The 24172-nt window shown below is 50.6% G+C and overlaps 4 protein-coding genes across 4 annotated transcripts; all 4 read right to left on the minus strand.

Moving 5' to 3' along the window:
• Positions 1-14281: 14281 nt before the first annotated feature.
• EI90DRAFT_3010739 (uncharacterized protein) lies at positions 14282-15403 on the minus strand (the record flags this gene model as incomplete). The annotated part of the gene is made up of 5 exons (XM_039056402.1): positions 14282-14383; positions 14613-14725; positions 14780-14883; positions 14938-15077; positions 15128-15403. 5 exons carry the CDS (start codon positions 15401-15403, stop codon positions 14282-14284), a joined length of 735 nt encoding a protein of 244 aa, XP_038923761.1.
• Positions 15404-18970: 3567 nt separating this feature from the next.
• Positions 18971-20819, minus strand: EI90DRAFT_3163888 (Alpha/Beta hydrolase protein; the record flags this gene model as incomplete). The annotated part of the gene is made up of 6 exons (XM_039066288.1): positions 18971-19936; positions 19997-20116; positions 20188-20228; positions 20294-20508; positions 20610-20678; positions 20734-20819. The coding sequence occupies 6 exons, from the start codon at positions 20817-20819 to the stop codon at positions 19307-19309; spliced, it is 1161 nt and encodes a 386-aa protein (XP_038923762.1). The 3' UTR covers positions 18971-19306.
• An 852-nt stretch (positions 20820-21671) lies between these two features.
• EI90DRAFT_3027413 (actin cortical patch SUR7/pH-response regulator pali) lies at positions 21672-23186 on the minus strand. The gene is made up of 6 exons (XM_039057984.1): positions 22972-23186; positions 22866-22906; positions 22626-22765; positions 22494-22558; positions 22406-22441; positions 21672-22349 (listed from the first exon to the last, which is right to left on the minus strand). Exons 1-6 carry the CDS (start codon positions 23003-23005, stop codon positions 22075-22077), a joined length of 591 nt encoding a protein of 196 aa, XP_038923763.1. The 5' UTR covers positions 23006-23186; the 3' UTR covers positions 21672-22074.
• Positions 23187-23483: 297 nt separating this feature from the next.
• Positions 23484-23908, minus strand: EI90DRAFT_2845666 (uncharacterized protein; the record flags this gene model as incomplete). The annotated part of the gene is given in 3 exon segments (XM_039053715.1): positions 23484-23518; positions 23533-23643; positions 23743-23908. Coding segments are annotated over 3 exon segments (312 nt in total), but the record flags the coding sequence as incomplete, so codon positions are not given.
• Between the last annotated feature and the right edge of the window lie 264 nt (positions 23909-24172).

Here is a 24172-nt window from a genome sequence, read left to right on the forward strand (position 1 = left end):
CCGGGAGCCCGGAGCGGAGGTCGGGATTGTATGGATATGACACTATGTACAAGTTGAGTATATATAGTTACAATGAGGGCAGGCCTGTAAATGGTGGGGCCAAGCAGAGTGGAGCTAATGGAGTTAAACATTAGCTGATTGAATATTACCAACAAGTCGGGTTACAGGGTTAGCGGAAGGGTAGGTGATAACCCAGAAACAGAAAGGAGGGATAGGCCCGAAGGTGGGCTTGCAGGGCAAGCGAGTGTATTGCCCAGCAGAGGCAGGAGTGCACTAGTGGACGTCAGAGCTGTCCAGAAGCCTTTGGGGCTCCATACTTAGGGAGGCGTAGGTAATAAATTGAAAAGAGGGGGTGGTGACCATCGAGGGATACTGAGGTGATTGCAGAATATGGGAGCTTCAAGGTTAGTGAAGAAGGAGTGGAGGTAGTCTGGAGAGATCGGAGGTAGTGGAAGTCGATGGCCATGGATGGATATGACATTAGGCCCTCAGTCTAAAATCGACCTGAAATGCCCCCTAGAGACTTCCTGCTCACTGCCTATGAAATTAAGGACCAAATGGACAAACAGCAATGGCACAGCACTCCGCCTGAGTCGCTGAGGCCAAGGTCCCTCCTTGTTAAGTCTCCAGTTCCCCTCTGGAATTGTCTGCCCTCACCCAGTTCTAACATAAATTATAATTATATATTCTGGAAGTTATTTGAAGGGGCTATCCAACTACACAAAGTATGTTGAGACTGTGAGAAACAGTGTTGACACCTCTTCAGACAGTGGCCAGCATTGTGCACAGACATTGAGGTGGACAGCCACATGAACCCAAAGACTCGTGTCCAAAAAAGTATTTTGCATTTTTCTCGATGATTTATTGGTCAATTCAGCTTCAAAATATATATTCTGGAAGCTATTCAAAGGGGCCATCCATCTGCATAAAGTGCATTGAGACCATGGGAAACAGTGCTGACACCCCTTCAGACAGTGGCCAGCATTGTGCACAGACAGTGAGTTGCAATATAACAATTTAATTTGGATAATTCCACTACAATAAATACAGCATAAGATCAGTCACATGCAGGGGGCCCCTATAGAAAAACACCTTATTGGGTAGGCTTAGCAAGGGTCATAGGACAGAAGTATGTAAAGTATGTAAAGTGTGTAAAGTATGTAAAGTATGTAGAGTATGTAAAGTATGTGAGGCAAGCTGATAGGCACAAGGTGTGAGTTGCCAAAAAGATCACTCCGGAATTTTTGCCGGTAACTCATGTCATAGTCCGATGTACTATCAGAGGCAATGTCATGGGCAGAAAGTGCCACTGAGGTGGATGGGTAAATCTGTTTCTGTTTTGGCAGTGTTCGGTATTGCATTTACATCAAGTCATAGCGCAACCACAGAAGATTGTGTCTGAAATTGAAAGGCGGCAAAAGTAGAGACCGTATACCTCCTGACCTTCGGCAACAGCCATAACCTGCCATGGCTATCTATGACTGTGGATTTGGGCCTAAAATTGGTGTGCATGTGCATTGAAGGGTAATTATGCACTGTGGGAAGTAAACCTTGGTAAATTACCAAGTTTTCGAAGGTAAAGGACCATTTACTAAGTTTTGGGTGGTAATTGAGGAATGGTAATGTACCAACATGCCTGACAAGGGTTGGTGAGTCGAGTTACTAAGTTTTGCGCTCCATATTTTACCAGATATCTTATGGTATTCAGCGACGTGATATGTTAGAGATGGGCGGATTCAGACAACTCCGGAGTGGAATCGGAGACTTAGCGTGGAGGGACCTTGGCCTCAGCGACTCAAGTGGAGCGCTGTGCCATTGCTGTTTGTCCATTTGGTCCTTAATTTCACAGTAGGTGAGCAGGAAGTCTCTAGGGGGCATTTCAGGTCGATTTCGGACTGAACCCACGAGTATGTACAAGCGCCGATATATATAATGGAAGGGGCAAAAGCACAAGGAAACAAAGGGGAACCGAATCGGAACGAAGACGTCCGAACGGGGACAAAGGGAAGAAGGAGCGGAGCAGTGCCGAAAGGTCATAAGGAAGGACCTGTGATACGTCCGAAAGGAGGTAGGGAGGGCAAGGCCCAGAGGGGCAGGAGGATGAGGAGAAGTGGGGATGATGACTAACTGACTAGAATGGGAAGAAGCCATAGTCCAAATAGGGATGAGGGGTAAACGCGAGAGATACATTACAAGCGGTGTTGTGGGGACAAGTCCGTGCAGGTCAAACCAACCCTTATCACGCATTTCACCCCCTACTGCATCAGGGACTAGGATTGGTGGGTCGTGGTAATAGTAGGAGTTGTAGAGACCGTGGAGATGGTTCTGACGAGTCCAAGATCGTCGGATTTGGTGGAGTGGTTGAGGAGATATAACTTTTTCTTTATTTTCCTTACTATTTTCATTCATTCACGCATGTGACTTTCCTTTTATATTTGTATCGGACTCTTCCATGACAACTGTACAGACAGTTAGTTAGAGGTTAGACAGAGTATCAGCACCGTACTCGCAGGACCCACATCTGCCCTAGAGATAGAGAGAGAGACCTACCCCCCCTAGACCTGAGCCACGAGTCTAGATTGATAGACCCATTACAGCGGCGAAAGTGCCGAAGGCGATCTGCGAAGCTTGGGGGTTGCAGAGCTTACGGGGGTTACGGAAGCGGGGTTGAAAGTCCGAGGGATATTGGCAATGGTGTTTACATAGTATGAGGTCACCAATGCAATGGACTAAGACCGAGGTGGAGTCAAAGTCCGAGGTCGGGACTATGACGGAGGCTCAGAGCGAAGATATGATCGGTGTCCAAGTAGGAAGTACAGGACAGCGGCGGAAGGTCGTAACTTGGCGGAAGGGTGGCAGAGGAGTACCAGAGGGAGGAGAGAGGGGAAAGGTAAGGGGGAAGGAGTGGCGGAGAGGAGGGTTGTCAGGTCCGAAGGCGAGTATCGGAGCGGACGGGGGAAGCGTAGGAGGATTACGGGAGGGTGGAGGCATTGCGGAGGGGGAGTGGAGTAGGAGGAGGAGGAGTAGAGGTGGCGTGGGGGTAAGGAGGAGGTGTGTTGCCAAGACTGAAGGTGAGTATCGGAACGGCAGTGGTAGGTTATGACTCCGGAGGTGAAGAGGGTGGAGGTCCGGAAGTCAGGTCGGGGTCGGGTATGCACGGATATGACATGATACATAAGTAGGATTTCATGTTACATACACCTGTATTACAGTAAAATGCAATGTAATTAATCATCATCGACGTCAAAAATGGGCCATGCAAGCTCAATACTAGAGTCTACAATCGCCCATTGCAGCAATGCAGTTCCATAACAAAACCGACCACATACTGATGATACCAATGCTAACGCGATAATCTGTGTCATCTCTGAGAGAGAGGTGAAGGATACTGGAGTGAGCACAGCATTGTCATGAGCTCCGCAATCAGAAACAAGAGCGAGTACATGTCAGGGACGCGTCCGGGGTAGAGGAGGCCCAGGTGAGACGCCCGACACTAGAAGCCTCGCAGGGTGTAGAGCGGGCGTGCGTACTGGCAGGCCCGGCTCAGGAGGCAGTCCCTGGCCACTTAGACTGAAGTGGAAAAGGGTGTTATTATTATTAAAAGGGAGTACTATGTTACTTACCTGAAGTGGAAAAGGGTGAGAAGAAGGCTACTTCTTCGGTTCCCACTTCAGGTATGTTTATATACATGCGGCTTAGGTCACATGACGGTTGCCACGTCATCCTCACATACAGCCGTAGTCACCCGGGTGTCCCCATGGGGGATCCCGAGGGCGTCCGCTGTGAACGCGCGAGCTGGACATAGTGGGGGTCGCCCGAGGCGCCCGGGCTGGGCGTGTCGTGAGCGCACTGCGGGTGGGTCAATGGTACATTGATACAAGGAAAGGTCGTCCATGTAGAATAAAGAGAAAATAAAGAGAAGGTGAAATAAGTAAAGAGAGAGTGGAATGGAGAAAGAAAGGAAGAGGAAGGAGGGAGGAGGTAGGGGAAGACTGGGTGGCAGGGTACCGGGTGAAGTGGGGCCGGGTGGGGCCGGGTCAGGCGGGTGTGCCCTGACATCACCCCCTCCTTAAGCCGCTTCGCCTCGAAGTGGCCAGGTGGTTCTCCCTCTCTCTTCCCGGGGCCTGGGGGTGCGTCCTGTGGAATTCCTCGATCCGGTCGGGGGCGTGGACTAAGTGGTCCCGCTGGAGCCATTGGTTCTCTGAGTTTGGCCAGCCAGCAAACTTCACTAGATACCAGAGTTTCCGGCGTAGCCACTTAGAGTCTAGTACTTTCTCGACTTCATATTCTTCATCTCCATCTACGAGCTCTGGGCCCGGGCGTGGGTCGGTGGGTCGTTCCCTGATGTCGTCCGGGTGGTACGGTCTGACGTTTGTCACGGATACGACTGGGTGGACTCCTTTCTGTCGTGCGGTAAGTTGAAGTTTGACGGCAGCCGGGGAGACGACTTTGACGATCTTGAAGGGGCCAAGCCATTTGTGGTCCAACTTTTTGGTCGGGCAGTCGGTCGTGTAGTTTTGCGTGTTGAGCCAGACTTGGTCACCTTCTTGATACTTTGGGGCCGTCTCGCGATCTCGGTTGTAGTAGCGGGCCATTTCGTCCGCTGCATGTTCCAGTGCTGCTTTCGCCTCCTCCTGCATTTTCATCATCCTTGACGAGAATGCATCAGCAGCTTCCACCTCAGACATGCGTGTGGGTTCTGTCCCCATCCTGGGGTGTTGGCCAGTATCGAGTTCGAAAGGGGTTCGGTGGGTGGAGGAGTGGATGCGGTTATTATAAGAAAATTCCGCTAGGGGGAGCCAATCCGCCCAGTCATCTTGGCGATGGTTGACGAACACCCGGAGGTAGGCCTCGATCTCCTGATTGACCCGCTCCATCTGTCCATCCATCTGGGGGTGGTAGGGCGTAGAGGGGGTGAGCTTGACACCTAGGAGGTCCGCAAGCTCTTTTGAGAAGTGGGAGACAAAGGCGCTCCCTCTATCGCTGAGGATCTCCTCAGGGAGCCCGTGGTGCCTCCAGACGTGCTCTAGGAAGAGCCGTGTGATGCCCTCCGAGTCCACGGTTGTCACAGTGGGGACCGCGTGGATGCGTTTGGATAGGCGGTCTACCACTACGAGGATGGCATTGTATCCCTTTGACTCTGGGAGCTCCCCTACCATGTCCACTGAGATCACCTGCCAACAATGGGTGGGGACTTTGTTTGGGGTGAGCTTCCCAACTTTTCGTGAGGGGAACGACTTAACGCGGTTGCAGGTATCGCACCCGCGTACATATCGCCCCACGTACTCTGCCATCCGGGGCCACCAGTAGTCACGGGAGACGAGTTCCAAGGTTTTCCATCGCCCTGGATGCCCCGTCGCCCGTGCATCGTGGTGTAGCCGTACCAGATCGTGACGGAGTTGGGGGTCTTTTGGAACGTACACTCTCCCCCGGTATAGGACTAGGTCTCCCTGCTCCTCCCACTCGTCCGATCTTAGTGTCCCTTCCCTTAGCTCTCGTATAGCTTTTACCACCCTCTCATCATGGTCTTTTGCCCCGCGTATTCTCTCTAGGATGCCTGCTTCCTCTCCTTCTACTGAGACTGCCTCTGTCGCACGAGCTTCGAACCAGGCTGGTTGGAGGAGGGTCAGCCCTTTGTTGTTGTCCTTCCCTTTCGGGTGGTCAGCTCGACGGGAGAGTGCGTCCGGCTTCCCCATGAGTTTCCCTGGGCAGTGGACGAGGGTGAAGTAGAAGCAGGAGAGGAAGAGGGTCCACCGGGCCTGGCGCCGGTTTAACCTCTGGGCCGTCCGGAAGTAACTCAGGTTACGGTGGTCAGTGTAGATTTCGACCTTCTCCCCAGCACCTTCTAGGAAGTGTCGCCACTCTTCCAGGGCTCGGACGATTGCGAGCATCTCCTTGTCATATATCTTGTAGTTACGCTCCACGTCTGTGAAGCTCTTGGACATGAATGCTACCGGGTGGAACTCCCCGTCCGCCTGGAGTTGGGAGAGGACTGCACCGGTTGCGAAGTTAGAGGCGTCACACTCAAGCCTGAAGCGGCCAGTGTCTGTAGGGAAGGAGAGGACGGGGGCGGTGGTGACGGCTTCTTTGAGGGCGTGGAAGGCATAGTCTTTGTCCGGGCCCCAGTTCCAGGTTTGGGTCTTCCGGGTTAGCGCGTGGAGGGGCCGTGCTTTCTCGGAGAAGTCTTTGATGAAGCGACGGTAGAAGTTCACGAACCCCAGGAAGGACTGCACTTCCTTCACCTTGGTTGGGGTCGGCCAGTCAAGGACTCCCCGGATCTTCACGGGGTCCATCGCGACGCTGCCCTCCGAGATGACCAGGCCCAGGTAGTCGATCTGCATCCGTTCAAATTTACACTTCTCCGGCTTCAGGAAGAGCTTTCTCTTCCGTAACGTCTCTAGGACTTCTCGGACTACCCTCCGGTGCTCCTCTAGGGTGGCTGTGAAGATGAGAATGTCGTCCATGTAACAAATGACGACCTCCCGATCGATGAAATCCCGAAGGATGTCGTTCATCATGGTCTGGAAGGTCGTGGGTGAGTTACATAGGCCGAAGAACATCACCATGGGCTCGAACAGCCCTTGATTGGTTGCGAATGCTGCTTTCCACTCGTCGCCATCCTTAATCCGGACGTTGTTAAACCCCCATCATAAGTCCAGGGCTGAGAAGTACTTGGCGTTGCGGAGGCGGGCGAGAACGTCCGAGATGAGTGGAAGCGGGTACGAGTTCTTTACTGTGATCTCGTTCAATTTCCGGTAGTCCTGGACTAGGCGTAGCGACCCGTCCTTCTTCTTGATGAAGAAGACTGGAGCCCCCATCGGGGACTTGGAGGGTCGTATGCGCCCGTTCTGCAAGTTCTCGTGCAGGAACTCGTCCAACTCTTTCTGCTCCGGCCATGAGAGGGGAAAGGTCTTCCCCCTGGGTAGTTTGGCATCCGGGACTAAGTCTATAGCGTGGTCCCAGGGCTTCCGGGGGGTAGCTGGTCGAAGGCTTCTTTCGAGAACATGTCCCGGAAGTCCTGGTAGTGCTCTGGCACCAACGCTTCAAACGGTGCGGGTTCTGCTCCCGGGTCCTGGGCTTCCTGGGCCATCCGCTGGGAGGGTGTCGTAGTCGCTCTCAGGTCATGCCCCCACCCCGGGGGAATGATCGCGGCATAGATCCCGTCCCCGGGTTCTAGGGCAAGGTCCGGGTCACTTCGTGCCTGTAGCAGCTTGCAGGAGGATGGGCAGCGGGACATGGTGACTTTCCGCCGTGCCCAATCCACCTCCGGGTTGTGGTGCAACAGCCACGAATGTCCTATGATGAGGGACTGTCGTCCGAGGTTTGCAACTGCGAACCGGGCTCGCTCTGTGTGTCGTCCGAATGTCAGGAGGGCCTCCAGTTCCTCAGTTATGGCTCCATTCTCGTTGGGGGTCCCATCGACGTTGCGGACTGGGATGGGCTGAGGGAGCCGGGTGGTCTCAAGGTTGTGCTTCCAGATGAACTCGGGGCTTACGAAGTTCCCAGTGGCTCCTGAGTCCAGGAGCGCTGACATGGATACAGAAGCGAGGGAGGTCAGGGCGGTCAGCTTCACGGTGAGGCTGAGCGACCTGGGGGATTGTTTGGAGAGGACGTAGATGGCGGGTGGGGACACCGCTACCTCAGGTGTTACCCCTGGGGTTCTTTCACTCTCTTGTGCTGGAGATGCGCTTTTTCTCCTTTTCTTTGCGATAACTCGGTGAAGCTTTGGCATTGTTGGCTTACGTGCTTTGCGGTATTTACACGAGTTATGCTCTACGGGCGCCCGGGACGCATCCCTCACCGGCCGCCTTCCTGAAAATCCTCTTGAGGCCCTGCCTCTGGCTCTTCCCCCTCTCCCTCCGGTTCCTCAGTCAGCTGCCTCTTCAACCCCTCCATCAGTGCTCGAAGGTCTTCCGGGTGGAGGCGTCGGACTCGGTGGACCTTAGGTTGCAGGCAGTCTCGTGCGATATGCCCTGGGGCGTTACAGTTGTAACACAGCCCGTTCCTCCTGTGGTCAGTCCTCGAGCGGTCGAGGTCCATGGGTTGCGGGCCGTCCCTGTAGGGGGGCGGGCTGCAGGAGTTGGGGGGGGGCTACGGGCCCAGGTCGTGGGGCTGCGGGTGTGGGATATGCGTGAGGGGGGTTTGTAGTTGGCGGGGTCGCGTCAGGGTAAACAGGGGCCTGGGCGGGGGTGCACGGGGTTGTGTCGCCTGGAAGCGTCACCACTGGTTGTCCAGGAGGGTGGCTTCACGTTTCCACTCAGCCCAGGTGGTAGGCATGGGGCGGAGGCGATATATACTTTCGTGGAGCCGGGCGTTGATTGCTTGCTCGAAACGGTCGACAAGCCCAACGTCGCCAGCCGCGAGGTGGGTCCCAGTATCTCGAACTCCTGGATGACTTTGTCCATGGAGTCACTCCCCTGTCGGATGCTTGCCAATTTCTGCCGGGCGGTGGCTTCCTAGTTAGGGTCTTGGAACATGGCATCGAGTTCTGTGTTGAACTCGTCCATGGTGAGGGTGGGAGAGTTTGCCGTTAACAGCGCGATGGTACGCTGGGTCACCCACACTCCTGCGGTCCCCCCCTTCATGTAGGACAACATGAAGAGGATCTGAGAGAGGGGGGTGGGGAACTCGGCCGCGCGGACGTGGAAATAGATGCCACATTTGGCCTTGAAATGGTCAAGGTCCTCGCTGGCTCCTGAGAAGGCAGTGGGGGGGGCAACCTTGGGCCCCTTGGGTCTGGGCGCAGGTGTAGGTGCAGGGGCGGGTGTAGGTGCGGGCACGGGGGCGGGTGCTGGCTGGTTCAAGACCTGGCTTTCGATGATGGCCTGTAGTTCTTGGAACCGGGCCAGCAGGTCGTCGTACTGCTCTTCGGTTACCATGGCAGGGGAGGGAGGAGGGATAGGGGAGACGAGGTTGAAGCCTTCTTCTGCTGTCAGGGACGCGTCCGGGGTAGAGGAGGCCCGGGTGAGACGCCCGACACTAGAAGCCTCGCGGGGTGTAGAGTGGGCGTGCATACTGGCGGGCCCGGCTCAGGAGGCAGTCCCTGGCCACTTAGACTGAAGTGGAAAAGGGTGTTATTATTATTAAAAGGGAGTACTATGTTACTTACCTGAAGTGGAAAAGGGTGAGAAGAAGGCTACTTCTTCGGTTCCCACTTCAGGTATGTTTATATACATGCGGCTTAGGTCACATGACGGGTGCCACGTCATCCTCGCATACAGCCGTAGTCACCCGGGTGTCCCCGGGGGATCCCGAGGGCGTCCGCTGTGAACGCGCGAGCTGGACATAGCGGGGGTCGCCTGAGGCGCCCGGGCTGGGCGTGTCGTGAGCGCGCTGCGGGTGGGTCAATGGTACATTGATACAAGGAAAGGCCGCCCGTGTAGAATAAAGAGAAAATAAAGAGAAGGTGAAATAAGTAAAGAGAGAGTGGAATGGAGAAAGAAAGGAAGAGGAAGGAGGGAGGAGGTAGGGGAAGACTGGGTGGCGGGGTACCGGGTGAAGTGGGGCCGGGTGGGGCCGGGTCAGGCGGGTGTGCCCTGACAGTACATGAGTCGTTGGCACATCGATGCCCAGGAAATTCGAAGTCGGGAGAGTGCATACTAGTATCTCATACAGTATGCCATAGCAAATTTGCTTGATAAGCGGGTCTTTTGATGGACACGGGGATTTGAATCTACAGCAACCTCATACTGAGTTGCACTCAGTAAAACGTCTGATTAGAGAGCAATCAGACAACTCAACCTAACAAAAGATGCATCACGATAGTTCTTCCATCGACTTTGTGCCCAAGAGGCACTTTATCACCTCCACCTGCAATACGTGACTTCCCCATTGTGGCATGACTTCCGGCAGCCATCTGATAATCTCATGAAACAGTTTGAGATACACAATAGTGAGATTTTATGTCATATCCATGCATACCCGACCCCAACCCGACTTCCGGACCTCCACCCTCTTCACCTCTGGAGTCATAACCTACCGCTGCCATTCCGATACTCACCTTTGGTCCTGGCAACACACCTCCTTCTTACCCCCCATGCCACCTCTACTCTCCGACCCTATCTCCGTCCGCTCTGATACTCACCTCGGACCGAACACCGCCCCTCTCGCCACCCTCCTACTACTCCTTCTCCTCCTACTCCGCTCCCCCTCCGCAACCCCTCCACCCTCCTTCATCCTCCTACGCTTCCCCCATCCGCTCCGATACTCACCTTCGGACCTGACAACACACCTTTCCACCACTCATTCCCCCTTACCTTTCCCTCTCTCCACCCTCTTATACTCCTCTGCCACCCTTCCGCCAAGTTACGACCTTCCGCCACTGTCCCGTACTTCCTACTCAGACACCGCTCGTACCTTCGCTCCGAGCCTCCGTCATAGTCCCAACCTCGGACTTTGACTCCACCTCGGTCTTAGTCCATTGCATTGGTGACCTCATACTACGTAAACACCATTGCCAATATCCCTCGGACTTTCAACCCCGCCTCCGTAACCTCCGTAACCTCCGTAACCTCCGTAACCTCCGCAACTCCCAAGCTTCACGGACCGCCTTTGGCACTTTCGCCGCTTGTAATGTATCTCTCGCATTTACCCCTCATCCCTATTTGGACTACTGCTTCTTCCCATTCTAGCCAGTTAGTCATCACCCCCACTTCTCCTCATCCTCCTGCCCCTCTGGGCCTTGCCCTCCCTACCTCCTTTCAGACGTATCACAGGTCCTGCCTTATGACCTTCGGTACCACTCCGCTCCTTCTTCCCTTTGTCCCCATTCGGACGTCTTCATTCCGATTCAGTTCCCCTTTGTTTCCTTGTGCTTTTGCCCCCTCCATTATATATATCGGCGCTTGTACATACTCGTTTTGGTTCAGTCCAAAATCGACCTGAAATGCCCCCTAGAGACTTCCTGCTCACCTACTGTGAAATTAAGGACCAAATGGACAAACAGCAATGGCACAGCGCTCCGCTTGAGTCGCTGAGGCCAAGGTCCCTCCACGCTAAGTCTCCGATTCCACTCCGGAGTCATCTGTATCAGCCCCATTTTAACATCTTATGTCGAAGTGAGGCATCAGGGACATAATCCTTCTTGCACAGGCTCCAGAGGATGTTTGGGGTCCATGAGTGATAGATAGAATACTTCAGAGCTTTTGACGTTCTAGGACAGTGCAGCACTGGTCTGACGCGTTGATAGTTGTGGCACCTAAGTTAAATTCGGCAACTCCTGAGCACCTAACCTCTTGCCATCTATCCTCCGCACTTTAAACACTGTTGTGTACTTTGCACAAAAACATGCTTCATTAAGGCCTCTTAGCTTGTGATATTGCTCTACTGGTGAGACAACACACTTTTTATGGAAAATGAACTATGAACATCAGAATTCCAATGTCACTAGCCTCATCTGATGTGCTGTACCACGCATCCTATCATACATCTTTTCCGTGTCTTTTCACGCATCTTTTTGTCCCTCATCAGACTATCGATACATTCCCCATCTTATTATGCCTCCAGTTGCTATGGTAAGTGTAGCATACACTCATGGGACTCACCCAATCTGCGGATCTCTCTGTTGCACAGAAAATCAAGATCCCTGATCCGCGAGGCTGAGGAAACTGTAAAAAGTACTCCATAGAAGAGACCCTTGGCATGGAATGAAACAAGTATGTTAACCAACCCCAAGCCTAGACTGACTACGAAAACTCGTGGATCGCTGAAGTCCTAAAGGGGAAAGGCAGAGCAATGCCGACACTCAGGGGTTCAAAGATTTAACCTAGCTATGTTGTCTGTCGCTTACCACTCCCAAAAGTCATAATCCACACACTAACTACTGTTGCTTTTTTACAGAACTTCTCTCTGGTTGCTTGTGTTCGCTCTCATTTCACTCTTACTTACACTGTTATTGCCAACTCATTCAACTTTACCCGACTTGCTACATGCTCTTTCACATAGAGTGCTTCGACTTTGCTGCTCCCATTCGATCTCTCTTGGTACTGTACTGCTTGTACCTTGCCATTTACACATATTCACTTGTAGCATCACACTTCTGATGACCACACTTCATGTATATGCATGTATTACCTACTGTTCAAAACATCAGGGGGTTTCACAGTTGGCTGAAGTGTGTCTGAAATGAGTTCTAAATTGCGTCTAGATTGGCCCAGATTTTGGCTCACGTGCAACCCGAGTTCAGAGCGACTTCAGGCCCAGTTCAGGAATTTTCCAATGGGCGTTCACAGTACTGTCATCTAAAGTGTGTCTAAAGTACCTCGGTCCTGGCTCCTGTAAGTCCGTCATCACATTGTCTCCTCTGTATTATGTAATGACTGTGAAGTTCTAATGCCTGTTGTTTCTGATCGCCAGCATCTCATCCATGCTGCCATCCAGCATAGCCATCGACTGCGCACGCATTACTACCACCGACTCCGACGTCTGAGACTGAGCCTCAATAGCTCATTTAGTCCCAGTACTGACTCTGGCGACTCTAGTGACAATGGTACCAGCACAACCTCCACGTTGACAACAAGCAGCAGCAGCGACAACAACAGTGACGGCAACAACAACAGCAACAGCAACAACTCCCATCCATCTGATTTATCCTCCGGTGCTGAACATGACCGTGCACTGTGGTCCCTCCATGATTCATATTTCCAGTCCATGTTTTGCGTGCGACATTTTCTCTCCATGCTCCTATCCACCCGTGTCCTTTATCCACATGAGGTTCCCAAATGTAGTCAGCTAGGGCTCATTCTTGTGTGTTATAAAGATGATGACCCCTCCCACTTTCGTTGAAATCTCCGTGTCTCACCTCACACATTCGATATTCTCCTCTCCCTCATCCAGGACCACCCCTGCTTTCATAATAGTTCTCAAAATGACCAATGGCCCATCGCATACCAACTTGCTGTCACACTGTATTGGCTTGGACATTTCAGCAATGCAGCATCTGTTGATGCAATTGCACAATGGGCAGGTTGTAGTGCTGGGGCCGTTGTTAAGGCCACACGTCGTGTCATGATGGCCTTTTTGCCACTTCATAACCAGGCTATTCGATGGCCTAACACAGATGAGAAGTGCGAGGCATCAGATTGGGTGGAGAGTGTGTCTTGTCATGCATGGAGGCCCGGTTTTTGTATGGTTGACGGCACTCTCATCCCTCTTGCATCTAAACCTGGACATTTTGGGGAGCAGTTCTTTGATCGTAAGTCTAACTATTCCCTTAGTCTCACAGTGCATGTATTTTTTTGTCTGCAGATTACTGGTGATGATATCCTTCTAGCTCATAACATTACCGAATCTTCGCATCATCGACTACGTGTTAGGCCCTCCTGGGAGTATGCATGATTCGACTGCGTTCAAGGAATCCCACACATTCACAGAGTCGGACCGACTTTTTCGTGAGGGTGAGTGGTTGTGGGGCGACTCCACATATGCCCTATTGCTGTGGTGCATGGTCCCTTATAAGCGCCCACAATCCCTCATTTCATCAAATCGACAATTCAACTACCATCTCTCAACGGTATGTTGGATATCTGGTAACTATTTACAAATTAAATGTCCTTTTATAACCCAGGTGTGTATAAGGTCAGAACATGCGGTAGGTTACCTCAAAGGACGATTTCAGTCACTGTGTGGTCTCCATCAACAAATCAACTCAGAGCGTGACTATGTGCTTGCACTCGCATGGGTGCGCACTTGTTTAATAGTTCACTCATTTGCAGCACGCATTGAAGATCAGGAGTATGAGAGCGATTTTTGGGAATGGGTTGAAGAGGGTCGGAGTGGTGAAGAGGAGAGAGAGGAGGACGAACCTGTTGAAGGCTTCATGTGGGCTGGAGCAGGACCACCACTGCCAGGAGAATCAGAAGTGCAGCAGAAGCGCCGACACGTACAGGAAGCACTCTTTGATGCACTGTACTAACATGTATTTATTTTCAAATGTACTGCTGATTGTGGCACACATGAGGACGTGAAAACTCAGTGGTAGACTAAAAAATCGCAAAGTCTGGGACAGGATGTTGTTGTTGTTGCGGCCACTGCTGTTGCTGTTGTGACTGTACCTGTGCAAGTTGCAGCTGGAGCTTGAGGGACTCAATTTCGTACTTGTGACGCATCTTCTCTTTCTTGAGTTCAAGTCGTGCCATCTGCTGTGTGTGATAGTACTGAGCCTCTTGTTGAGCTTGTGCTTGGTCAACTCGCGTTGCTTCATGAAATTCAGCAATAAAATCCTTCCGGGCTCCCTTTGGACCTGGAGTGTGTGAAGCTTGCCGAGCGGAGTCAACCTTAGAGTTCAGTGTGATTGATGCAGAGGCTGCCCTTGCAAGCGTGTGAGATGAGGAGGAACTGGAGTCTTCCAGATCCATCCTTGGCTTAACATTGGGGGCCTGCAAGTCTGGATGGGAGAGTGGCAAATCCGGAAGCAGCATGTCAATGTGAAAAAGTGGCAAGTTGGTATTAAGAAGTCCCAGGTCAGCTTGAGGTGCCGGTTCAGCCCAAGGGAGTGGGGAGTTGACATGGGGAAGTTGGAAAGTAGACAGTGATTCAGGAGGTGGATGGGAGGGTGTGTTTGCCTCATCCACGACTTGCTGCAGAGCAGAGACAGCTTGCTCCAAATCACTTACCATTTTTCCGGCACCACTCGTCGAGTTTGTTACCATTTGAAATGCATACTTGGGATGTTCCAACCACCAAGCATGCAGTGTGTTCCACCAAGGGAAAGATGCTTTAATCTTCTCTTAAATTGATGAAAATATCAGCAGCATATGTAAGGAATTAATAAGCGCCTCACCTAGCTGGTTTCTATACACCTCGGACTGACTCTCATCCTCATCTTTCAGACCTTCACCAGTGTTCCGCATTGTCTTGCGATATGTAGTATATGTCTTCTGTAAACTGTAATTGAGAAAATATGAGATGGCCTTAGCTGACAGCACAAGAGAGACTTACTAGGTGATCCGACCCAAGACAGAAGTTGCATAGCGCTCAGGTTCCATTAAATAAGCGCCGCGTTCTTCCTCACCCCCAACATCAAAGACTGCCTTTGCTATCTCATGATAGTATTCGACCTTGGGTTTGCTACCAACAACCTAGGTGAATGTGAATGATGAGAGCTGGTGCTACCACATTGGGGGCTCACCTTTTTGCATGACTCCTTCTTTGCATCCTTGACAGAGTCACTGAACATCTTGAGTCGTACATCTAGGTGGTTTGTGAGGTATTCAATGAGGCGGTCTGTCCAGCGTTCATTGGAATCCCATTGGATCTTTGGGGGGCGAGGCTCAGGTTTGGTTTCAGCCTTGATGATGGGAATGGTGGTGGACTCATCATCCTTGGTAGTGTGTGAGCGGCGCCCAGACCGTGGCTGAGATGGTGTGGTTTGACCCTCCTCAGGATTCTTGCGTTTGGGGGGCATGATGGCAATGTGGACTTAAGCAGCGACGAAGGGGACAGGTGATGGGGGTGAGGTCGGTGGTGGAGATGATGATGGTGCCGTGGAAGGGAGAGAAGGGACAGGTGATCTGAAAGGTAGAACTGTACAGTTAGTGTCTATGGACTTAGTAAGCGGTAAGGCCGAGTTCAGATGTACTTAGAAATTTGACTTCAGGCCAATTGGGGCTCCCAAGCCCCAAGTCAAAGTGGTCGGTTTAGATCAAGTTTAGGTCCAGTTTTGTCGCTCACGTGTCACTTTAGAAATTTCATTTTAGATCCAGTTTAGCTGACATCAGCAAAAAATTGTTATGCTCCTGAGTGCTCCGGAGTATGGGGAGCACTGGGAGAATCAGGAGGAGATTGGCTGGTCCAGGAACAGCTTGTTTCCTCCAGAGTTGGTCAGGTACTCCAGGGCACTCCCAGGAGGGCATGGAGCATTGCTTTGTGCACAAACATATCCAGTAAATACAATTTAATGCTTCAAAATGTATAGGGGTGAGAAGCTTCTGGGAGCTCCTGGAGCATTTGAAAATGAAAAGGAAAAAAAAAAAAAGAGGGAAGACTCTCCATGAATACCTCCTACCACAAGACTAACACAACAAGACACTACTTAACATTTAGATCAAACACTATACTATACATCAAGGACACTGAGACTCACCAATACACAGTCAAAATTTATGGCCTGATATATGATTAATCTGGCAACTTAATCACTTTCGGACTTGCAGAATATGGAGGAGGGGGAAATGGGGGAGAATGAGGGGGGAAATGAGGGGGAAATGAGGGGGAGAATGAGGGGGAGAATGAGGGGGAGAATGAGGGGGGAATATAGAGGGAAATGAGGAAAATTTGAAAAATAGGGACTTCTAAAAAGTTGAAAAAATAATTAGGGAAAAAATCAAAAAAAAATTCAGGAACTGTAGTGCCTTTGAAGTGCTTTCAGGATATATAATTATTTGCAAAATTGAGGAAGAAATGATGGAGAAAAATGGAAAATACTTTTGGAGACCCGAGAAATAATGAGAACTGAATTGATGGGAAAGTCTGAAAATTGAATGGGAAAGTGAGGGGAAGCCTTGTAGCATTGTTATTTTCTGCTGTTCTAATTTTTCCTGATTCTTCTTGGTCTCACTCCCAGCTGCTCCTGGATACTCCTGGATACTCCTGGGGGGGTCCAGGAGCAGCTAATGGAAAATACTTTCAGGGACCCAAGAAATAATGAGAACTGAATTGATGGGAAAGTCTGAAAATTGAATAGGAAAGTGAGGGGAAGTGTCAGGGACAGCTCCGAAAGCGGCGAGGTCCCTGCACGCGCGGGACTTGGTGAGAGGAATAGCGGCTGTGCGTAGCGGCGATCCCGTCGCGGGGTGAGCGTCCCCGACCACTTAGTCTGAAGTGGGAATATGAGAAGAAGGCTACTTCTTCGGTTCCCACTCCAGCCGGTATTATATACATGCGGGATCAGTCACATGGGGGGCGCCACGTCACCCCTGCACACAGCCACGGCTCTCCAGGTGTCTCCGCGGGAGATCCCGAGAGGGCTCGCTGTGGATGCAGGGCGAGTGCAGCGGCAGCGGTGGCAGTGATGTAGGGGTGGTAAGGTACAGGAGGGGAAATAGGTGTGCATGCCGGTGATACATTGAAGAGCGGGAAAGGTGGTCCATGTGAGAGAGAGAGAAAGGAGGAAAGGGAGAAAGGAGGAAAGGGAGAAAGGAGGAAAGGAGAAAGGACGAGGGAGAGGCGGTGCAGAGCGGGGTCAGGCGGGGCGTGCCCTGACAGGAAGCCTTGTAGCATTGTTATTTTCTGCTGTTGTGATTTTTCTTGGTCTCATTCCCAGCTGCTCCTCAATACTCCTGGAAGCTCCTGAAAGCTCCTGGGAGGGTCCAGGAGCAGCTGGGAGTGAGACCAAGAACAATCAGGAAAAATCACAACAGCAGAAAATAACAATGCTACAAGGCTTCCCCTCACTTTCCTATTCAATTTTCAGACTTTCCCATCAATTCAGTTCTCATTACTTCTCGGGTCTCCAAAAGTATTTTCCATTTTTCTCCATCATTTCTTCCTCAATTTCGCAAATAATTATATGTCCTGAAAGCACTTTAAAGGCACTATAGTTCCTGAATTTTTTTTGATTTTCTTTCCCTAAATTTTTTTTTTCAACTTTTTAGAGACCAAAATTTTCCTCCCACTGCTCCTGGCACATTGCATACTCCTCACCACTCCCAGCCACTCCTGAACCCCCTCCCAGGAGAACACTATTGGCTCCAGGAGTGCCCAATCTGCTGTTTTGTCTCCCACATGCTCCAGCCACTCCTGATGCTCCGGAGCATAACGGACTTTTGCTGATGGACTTCAGTCAACCGTGAAACCCCCTATCGTAAATGAGTATTCTCCGACCCATACTAATTGTACCATGCCAAAGATTGTAAAGTACCAACAATGAATCAATAAATGACCAATTACCAATCTGGTAAAAATGGCCGTTTACCACGAAAAACATCGTACATCACCAGAAAAATCGATGTCATTCACCATGTCTGGTCTGGTATCCATTTCTGGTCCATTACTACTTACAAATTGGTACATTACCACTGCTCCGGTGGTGTTTGAGCTCGTATTTTACCAGACGAAAAATGGTATATATTTTCCACTGTGTACGGGTAGTAGTAGGAATGGGGAAAAGAGCAGAGAATTTTTACTTTATGGGTAATTCGGCGGCGTATCTTCTGAGTCATGAGGGAAGGTATCTTCAAAGAATTATGTGCCTTTGATTCGACCGACGTGTTGACGGTGAGGGTTAAGACGACGGGACTATATACACGAGGCGAAGTTTAGGTATGGTCCCCCTTGGTATTACAGTAATGATTTTCCTGAGGACTGCGGCGGTAGAAACTCCGCGCCCGCCCGCCCCCCCCACATCCGACGCCCAACCCCACAGACCATCACGGGTAGTCTTCTACTCGGACAACGGTGCGGTCAAACGCATATTCCAAGGAAAACCCAAGAGCACGCCCGGTCATGATGTACAATAACAGAGATGACCTCGAAATCACAATTAGCTAGTGCTCCGGCCACTGCATGCGGCATCAGGGGAAACGGACGCGCGGACGAGCTGGCCGAGGAAGAAGCATGTCTCAGAGCCGAGAGACCAAACTCCCTGTCCCCGTCCCACGTAGAGAGCCCACACAAAGACATCGAGGAGGCACGGAAGGAACGCTGGGCATCCACAATGTTTCCTACTTCTCCGGCACTTCCAGGATCCAATGATATGACTCAGTATTAAAACAGGCGCGGCTGCCTATCAATATTACTTTCAGGGCACGTACCCCGTCAGACTGCTGCATCACTCGGGATCTGATGGTCAACCCGTCAACTAGTGATGGAGCTACCTGAGCAACCCAATACCAATATTACCATCTACCGGGGTTACTGTACATGATATGCACCTCAAATTGAATGCACATGGTGGAGTACATTAATGATGCATGATGGTACATCTATTCTATGGGGCCAATCTACTGCAAGTTCAGAAAGCAGAGGTGTGATAAGAGAGGAAGTCAAACACGTGTTTGACATGACAGCAATGGACTCTAGTGCTTGGAATGCAACAAGGACAGTGGACTGCGTGCCGTGTCTGGTGCAGCAGTGGAATGGATGTACGCTAGGAGACCAATACGCGTTGAACTACCCAGCTTAATAAGTGAAAATAATAACACAACCGTGATCGGAAATCTCTGGCTTGGAAGTGAGGTTCACGATCCAATGGCTGGCGCCTGAGCGTCTTGATTGTAAATCCTGGCAGTCATCAACCCTTCAGCGCTATCGAGGCACTTGTACCCAATACGGTCAGGCCATTGCTGAGACCGAACAATCCCCTTTGCGTCTACCGGTAACGCAGGTACAGGCCGTTTGGGGGAGGGGTCGACCTGTTGAACGCAAGAGCCACTAAGACCGCACCATTCATTTGGAAGGAATGATAGCCACTCACGTCTAAAAGTGCAAGAACCCATTCTTTCGTAGGTATAGTGAACCACCTTGACTCCTTATCCGTGAACCATGCGACATGACCACCTGCATGTGTACTCGCCATCACAACATGGCTACTGTTCTCAATTTCCTTGTGCGGCAAATTACGAGGTGCAACCATTGGATCGTCCTCCGAATGAAGCGTCAGGTGAGGAATCTTGATGCCCGGTATCCACTGGTAACTGCTCGCTTGCGTATAATAATCCCACGCATCGCGGAATTTGTTCAACGGAGCCGTCACACGGTCGTCAAACCATCGAATGGTGACGTATCGTTTAGAGTATATGTCCTTAAGATCGAGGCGTTTGTCGGTTTCAAATGCGTATCGATTATTCTTGAACACCGCGAGAAGCGCATCAGCGAGGATTGGACCGTAGACGTACTTGCAGAGGAAACCCCCATTTTCGATAAAGTGTGTGGAGGTTACCCAATTGAAGGGGTTAGATATGCAAATAGCACCTTTGAGTGGGGTATCCTCCCCTTCTTGCTAGACTGGATATCAGGAGAGGGCTCACGGCAATCCTGGCCATAACGTGCGATCACTCACGCCAAGATAGCACGCCATGGTGCAAGCGCCCATGCTGAATGCACAACCGAATAACGGGGCTTCGGGATATGTGTTCGATAACCATAAGAGGGCTGTCCGAGTATCGTCCGTCTCTCCAGCCTAGTGGAAGATATCAGTGAATATAGTGGGGCGCCCCATAGTACTCGACATCGGAAGGGTGTCCCGCTTACATGGTATAACCTTGGGGTAGTAACAGGCGTATCCACATCACCTAAACATTTTATTGCAAGTGGTCAGTATAGACAAGTGAATCTGCAACTGGTTTGGCCAACGTACACCCCCTGAAGTTCATAGAAACAACTCGAATGCCAGCACCACCTTGTTCCCTGGGTCGAATAACATCTTTGACCGTAGCACGAATGTAGCTTTCTTGGGTTGAGCCTGTTAACCCGTGGAGAATGAATAGAATCGGAGTAGGATCATCTCGGGATACGAAGGGAGGGTAAACGTCTAGACTCAAGGTCCCGCCATCCGCGGTTCGCAACAATTGCCTTTATGATTGTCATCGGAGCGCGCCCCGAGACAGAACAAAGTCATAAGGATCCAAGCTCATAAACGGGATGATCGATAGTGAGCAATATGGTTTACTTACCTCTGATACGGTATCTCGTCACGGAAGAACAGCTCAGCAATGACGCACCAGACGGTTTGAAGGTTTCCGCTGGTGAGGGAATGTGATGAATGATAGCGAAATGATGAGATATAAAGGAACATACCCAGGGAGCCACCAGACAGGCCTAAAGTACGCCTTGTTACCATACAAACTAGGACACTTCTGCTTGATCATCTCGGAAAGAGTCATGCCCGTGTTTGGATCAATGACAGGTGAATTGTCCTCGTTGAGCGTCAGCGTCACTAGGGATCGTCTCGAAAATGTTTTGCAAAGAGTGAGCCATAGGTCGACGAAGAACTGGGTGATCGCGATAGCTATTATTGCGATAGTCGCTCGTACTGCTCCCAAAGCTGCTTGCACGGAGTAGGTCATGCTGACAAGGCTCGCGGTTGGAAGCTGATACTGAAGCTAGTGAAATGCCGTTTTAGACCACAGCTACGTTCTTGCGCGATGATTCCGTGACGAACGAGTGGCGTAGCTGCGTAGGGGGTAAAAGTTGAGGCAAAAAAATCGAGGGGGAGTGATGGAGGAGTTGTGGTGGGAATAATTTGTCGATGTCATTTAAGTCATCATCAAGAGTTTAATATGCTGTGTGGGAGGTCGAACAGCTTTATGTGTTCCCAAGATCCGGCGCGGCAAACGCAGACAAACACGGAGCACGGCTCTTCAGGTGGAATGAGAGAGCCGTCTGAAATAGACGCCCACGGCCTCGCCGCCATTAATTGGTTGCGTATCGCGAGGAGGTAGGCGCCAAGAATAATTAGTTGCGGTGTCGGCGGAAAGACAGGTCTTCAATTCAATTACTATTCAATAGAAAAATTGGCGGTATGTAGTTTATTTTCTATTTTGATTTTGGTAAGCCAAATGACGTGACACTTGTGCCTGGATTCTCAAATTATTACTTGACCCGCCTACTACTATGCACGCATCTCCTGCTATTGTGCAAGCACTACAGGCTAACTACCCACGCGCTTCGATCATTACCAGACATCCTGAGTCAAATAATCTTTATGCCTGGTCAGGGCGCTGAGAGAGGGTTCCAGAGAAGGTCGCGTCGGCTATATAACTTTCAATAATGGTTACAGAATATCACAGCACTTTCGAGTATTACTATCAGGGTGGAAGTACAAAAAACATCGAAAACAAGGTGACATGCTCAAAAATGAAGGCGGGTATCATAGAAAAAGGTCCGCACTCGCAAAGCGGCAAGTCGACAATAATCATCAAAGCATGACCGTAAATCTGTGAAAATATTCAAGCAGCGGCGAATGCGAAGAGAGAAGACATTCGCAGGATTACGGACAGAAGTCCCAAGGCATAAGGCAAGCAGAAGTCACATCGGTGGGGCCGGAAAGCAATACAGACCTCCATCACAGAGCTCTGTATGCATACAGCGTGTGCCGAAAAAATTGTGACTGAAACCTTGAAATAAGATAAGAATTATTTAAAAGTGATGTGATTGTCGATGTTGCCTGTATCTCCCAAAGCTGCCGCACCCTGCAGCGCACGAACCAAAAATGAGCGCGACGAGGGCACCAAGCGTCATCCAGATTGCATTGCCCAAGTTAGCCGAGCCTCCATCGTTTCTGATCCTGCTGCGAACGATGTCCCACAAGACCATATCGACAGCAAAGGCGATAGCTGTGATGAGGAAGGCTAATGCGGAGACAAGCGTCATGAATATCGCGCCGAATCGGCTGTAGTTTAAAGCACCGCAGGCTATTTTCACAGCATTAAAAAATTGATCTAGGTCCAGGTATATATGTGACCCATACCTCCAAACACAACAGAGAGAAAAGAGAGCCCAGCAGCTAGAGGAACAGTGAATATTGTTGCGCTTCAACGTCAAGGCCGTCACCTTACCAACGGGATGGAAAACCAGTATGTACGTCAAGTTCTTGAGCGCCCCGTTATTCAGAAACGAATCGCTGGGTTTGACAGAAATAATCCCAATTAGAATAATTCGTGTATTTGAGCATAACTTCGAATACACACTTGATGCCAAATGGCTGTAACGAGTAGCCAAGCCCTTTCGCGGAACCGGTGTAGCCCCAAACACCAAACTTTATGGCGTTTCCATCGGTTGTTATATTCAGAAATGATACTTTGCTCCATACTGGAACAGAGACCGAGACCTAAACGATGCACAAAGGATTTGTATGCAGGCAAGTCGGAAGAGGCATATAGGCAAGATCGGTCAGCGTACCGCGGGAAGAAGCAATGAAAAGAACATACGAAGATGAGCAGCACCATGGCAGAGAAGCAAAAGAAAAGCCCTTAAGTACGCCAAGACAAAAATTAGGGCTCTCCCAGAAAATGATGGCGCATTGTCCAAGCTTGCCTGGAAATGCCGGTGAAGTTGCCATTTTTCTCATCTTCTACCACTTCACCTCGACGAGGAAGCAGGAGGGTTGGACGAAGAGGGATGAACGAGAAGTGGATAACTTCACCAATATCCGCGTTTCCAAGCGCCGCGAAACCGAATTGTTCCGCATTTTAGTTTTGCTTCCGCGGAGTCCATCGGAGGCGCGGATAAGCGACAGGCATTTATGTTACAAGCTTGAGTTTTTAGTGAGAGACGTCGTGGGTCAAAGTAACGCTGAAGATAATTAATAGTGACACCTTATGATTATAAATGTTGTCGAAGGGTGTACAAAAGTAGTCATTATGGGACTCTCGGGTTAGAAATCTTCATATAGTGGCAGTTCTTTGAAATGAAGCGATCAAGGATGACGGACAGGGTAGTCTGTGCTGTCATGAGTGTTGGCCAGCCTGACGGAACTCAGAAGCCTATCGAGTCCGTGCAAAATCAGAGTTTGTCTCTTAGGTCCATGTCATGGGATCTCGATACTCACAGCAATGGCAGTCAAATGGGCAAAGAGGAGTATCTAGGTGGAACCACACGTTAGGTTCCGGGGAATGCGGAAAGAAAAAAAGCGCTCGCCTCCTCCAGACTCGCGTATCCCAAGCTCATCCTCTTTGTAAATCAAGTAGCCCTCCTCGGTCCTTCGTCCTACGTGTCAGTTTTCGGGAATATAAACGAATGCGCACAGACGCCTCGTACATCAGACCACACTTAATCTTTCCCGAGGAATTTGGAAGACGACTCAACTCGGCCCAGTCCCTCTAGAGTCCACAAATTTCGCCAAATCGTCGTCCAGGGGAATTACATTTGATGACTGGGAGTCCTTCCCATCACCTTCTCCCCTCTTCCTCTTCTTTGACAAAGCTATTGATGGATCGACAATAGTTTCTGGTATTTGGCGTTGTTTGGGAGGACCTTTCCTAACTCTTTTGTCAAGCTCCACAGCAACCGATGACTGCTTTTCTGATGCAGATTGTGCATCACTACCTCTCCCATCGGAAGCCTTAGGGATTTTCTTCTTCTTCTTCTTGGTTGAGTTGGGAGCAGTGGGTGTTGGAGGCTCGGATTGGGAGGGCCCTGATGAGGGGAGTTTCGCGGATACGGAAGCAGTCCCGTTTTTCTTTGCCGAAAAAATTTCATTGATCTCATTTGCTGCTGAGACTTGTGCACTCATCGT

This window comes from Cantharellus anzutake, assembly GCF_015039405.1.
Source record: "Cantharellus anzutake strain C23 chromosome Unknown EI90scaffold_1, whole genome shotgun sequence".
Classification (NCBI taxonomy): domain Eukaryota; kingdom Fungi; phylum Basidiomycota; class Agaricomycetes; order Cantharellales; family Hydnaceae; genus Cantharellus; species Cantharellus anzutake.

Bases quoted from the DNA above. Each gene is read 5' to 3' on its own strand.
- EI90DRAFT_3027413 (XM_039057984.1), bottom strand. From the start codon at position 23,005: ATGAGAAAAATGGCAACTTCACCGGCATTTCCAG. The intron at 22,907-22,971 runs GCAAGCTTGGAC...GGCGTACTTAAG, and splicing joins AACTTCACCGGCATTTCCAG to GGCTTTTCTTTTGCTTCTCT. The intron at 22,559-22,625 runs GTGTGTATTCGA...TGTCAAACCCAG, and splicing joins TTACAGCCATTTGGCATCAA to CGATTCGTTTCTGAATAACG.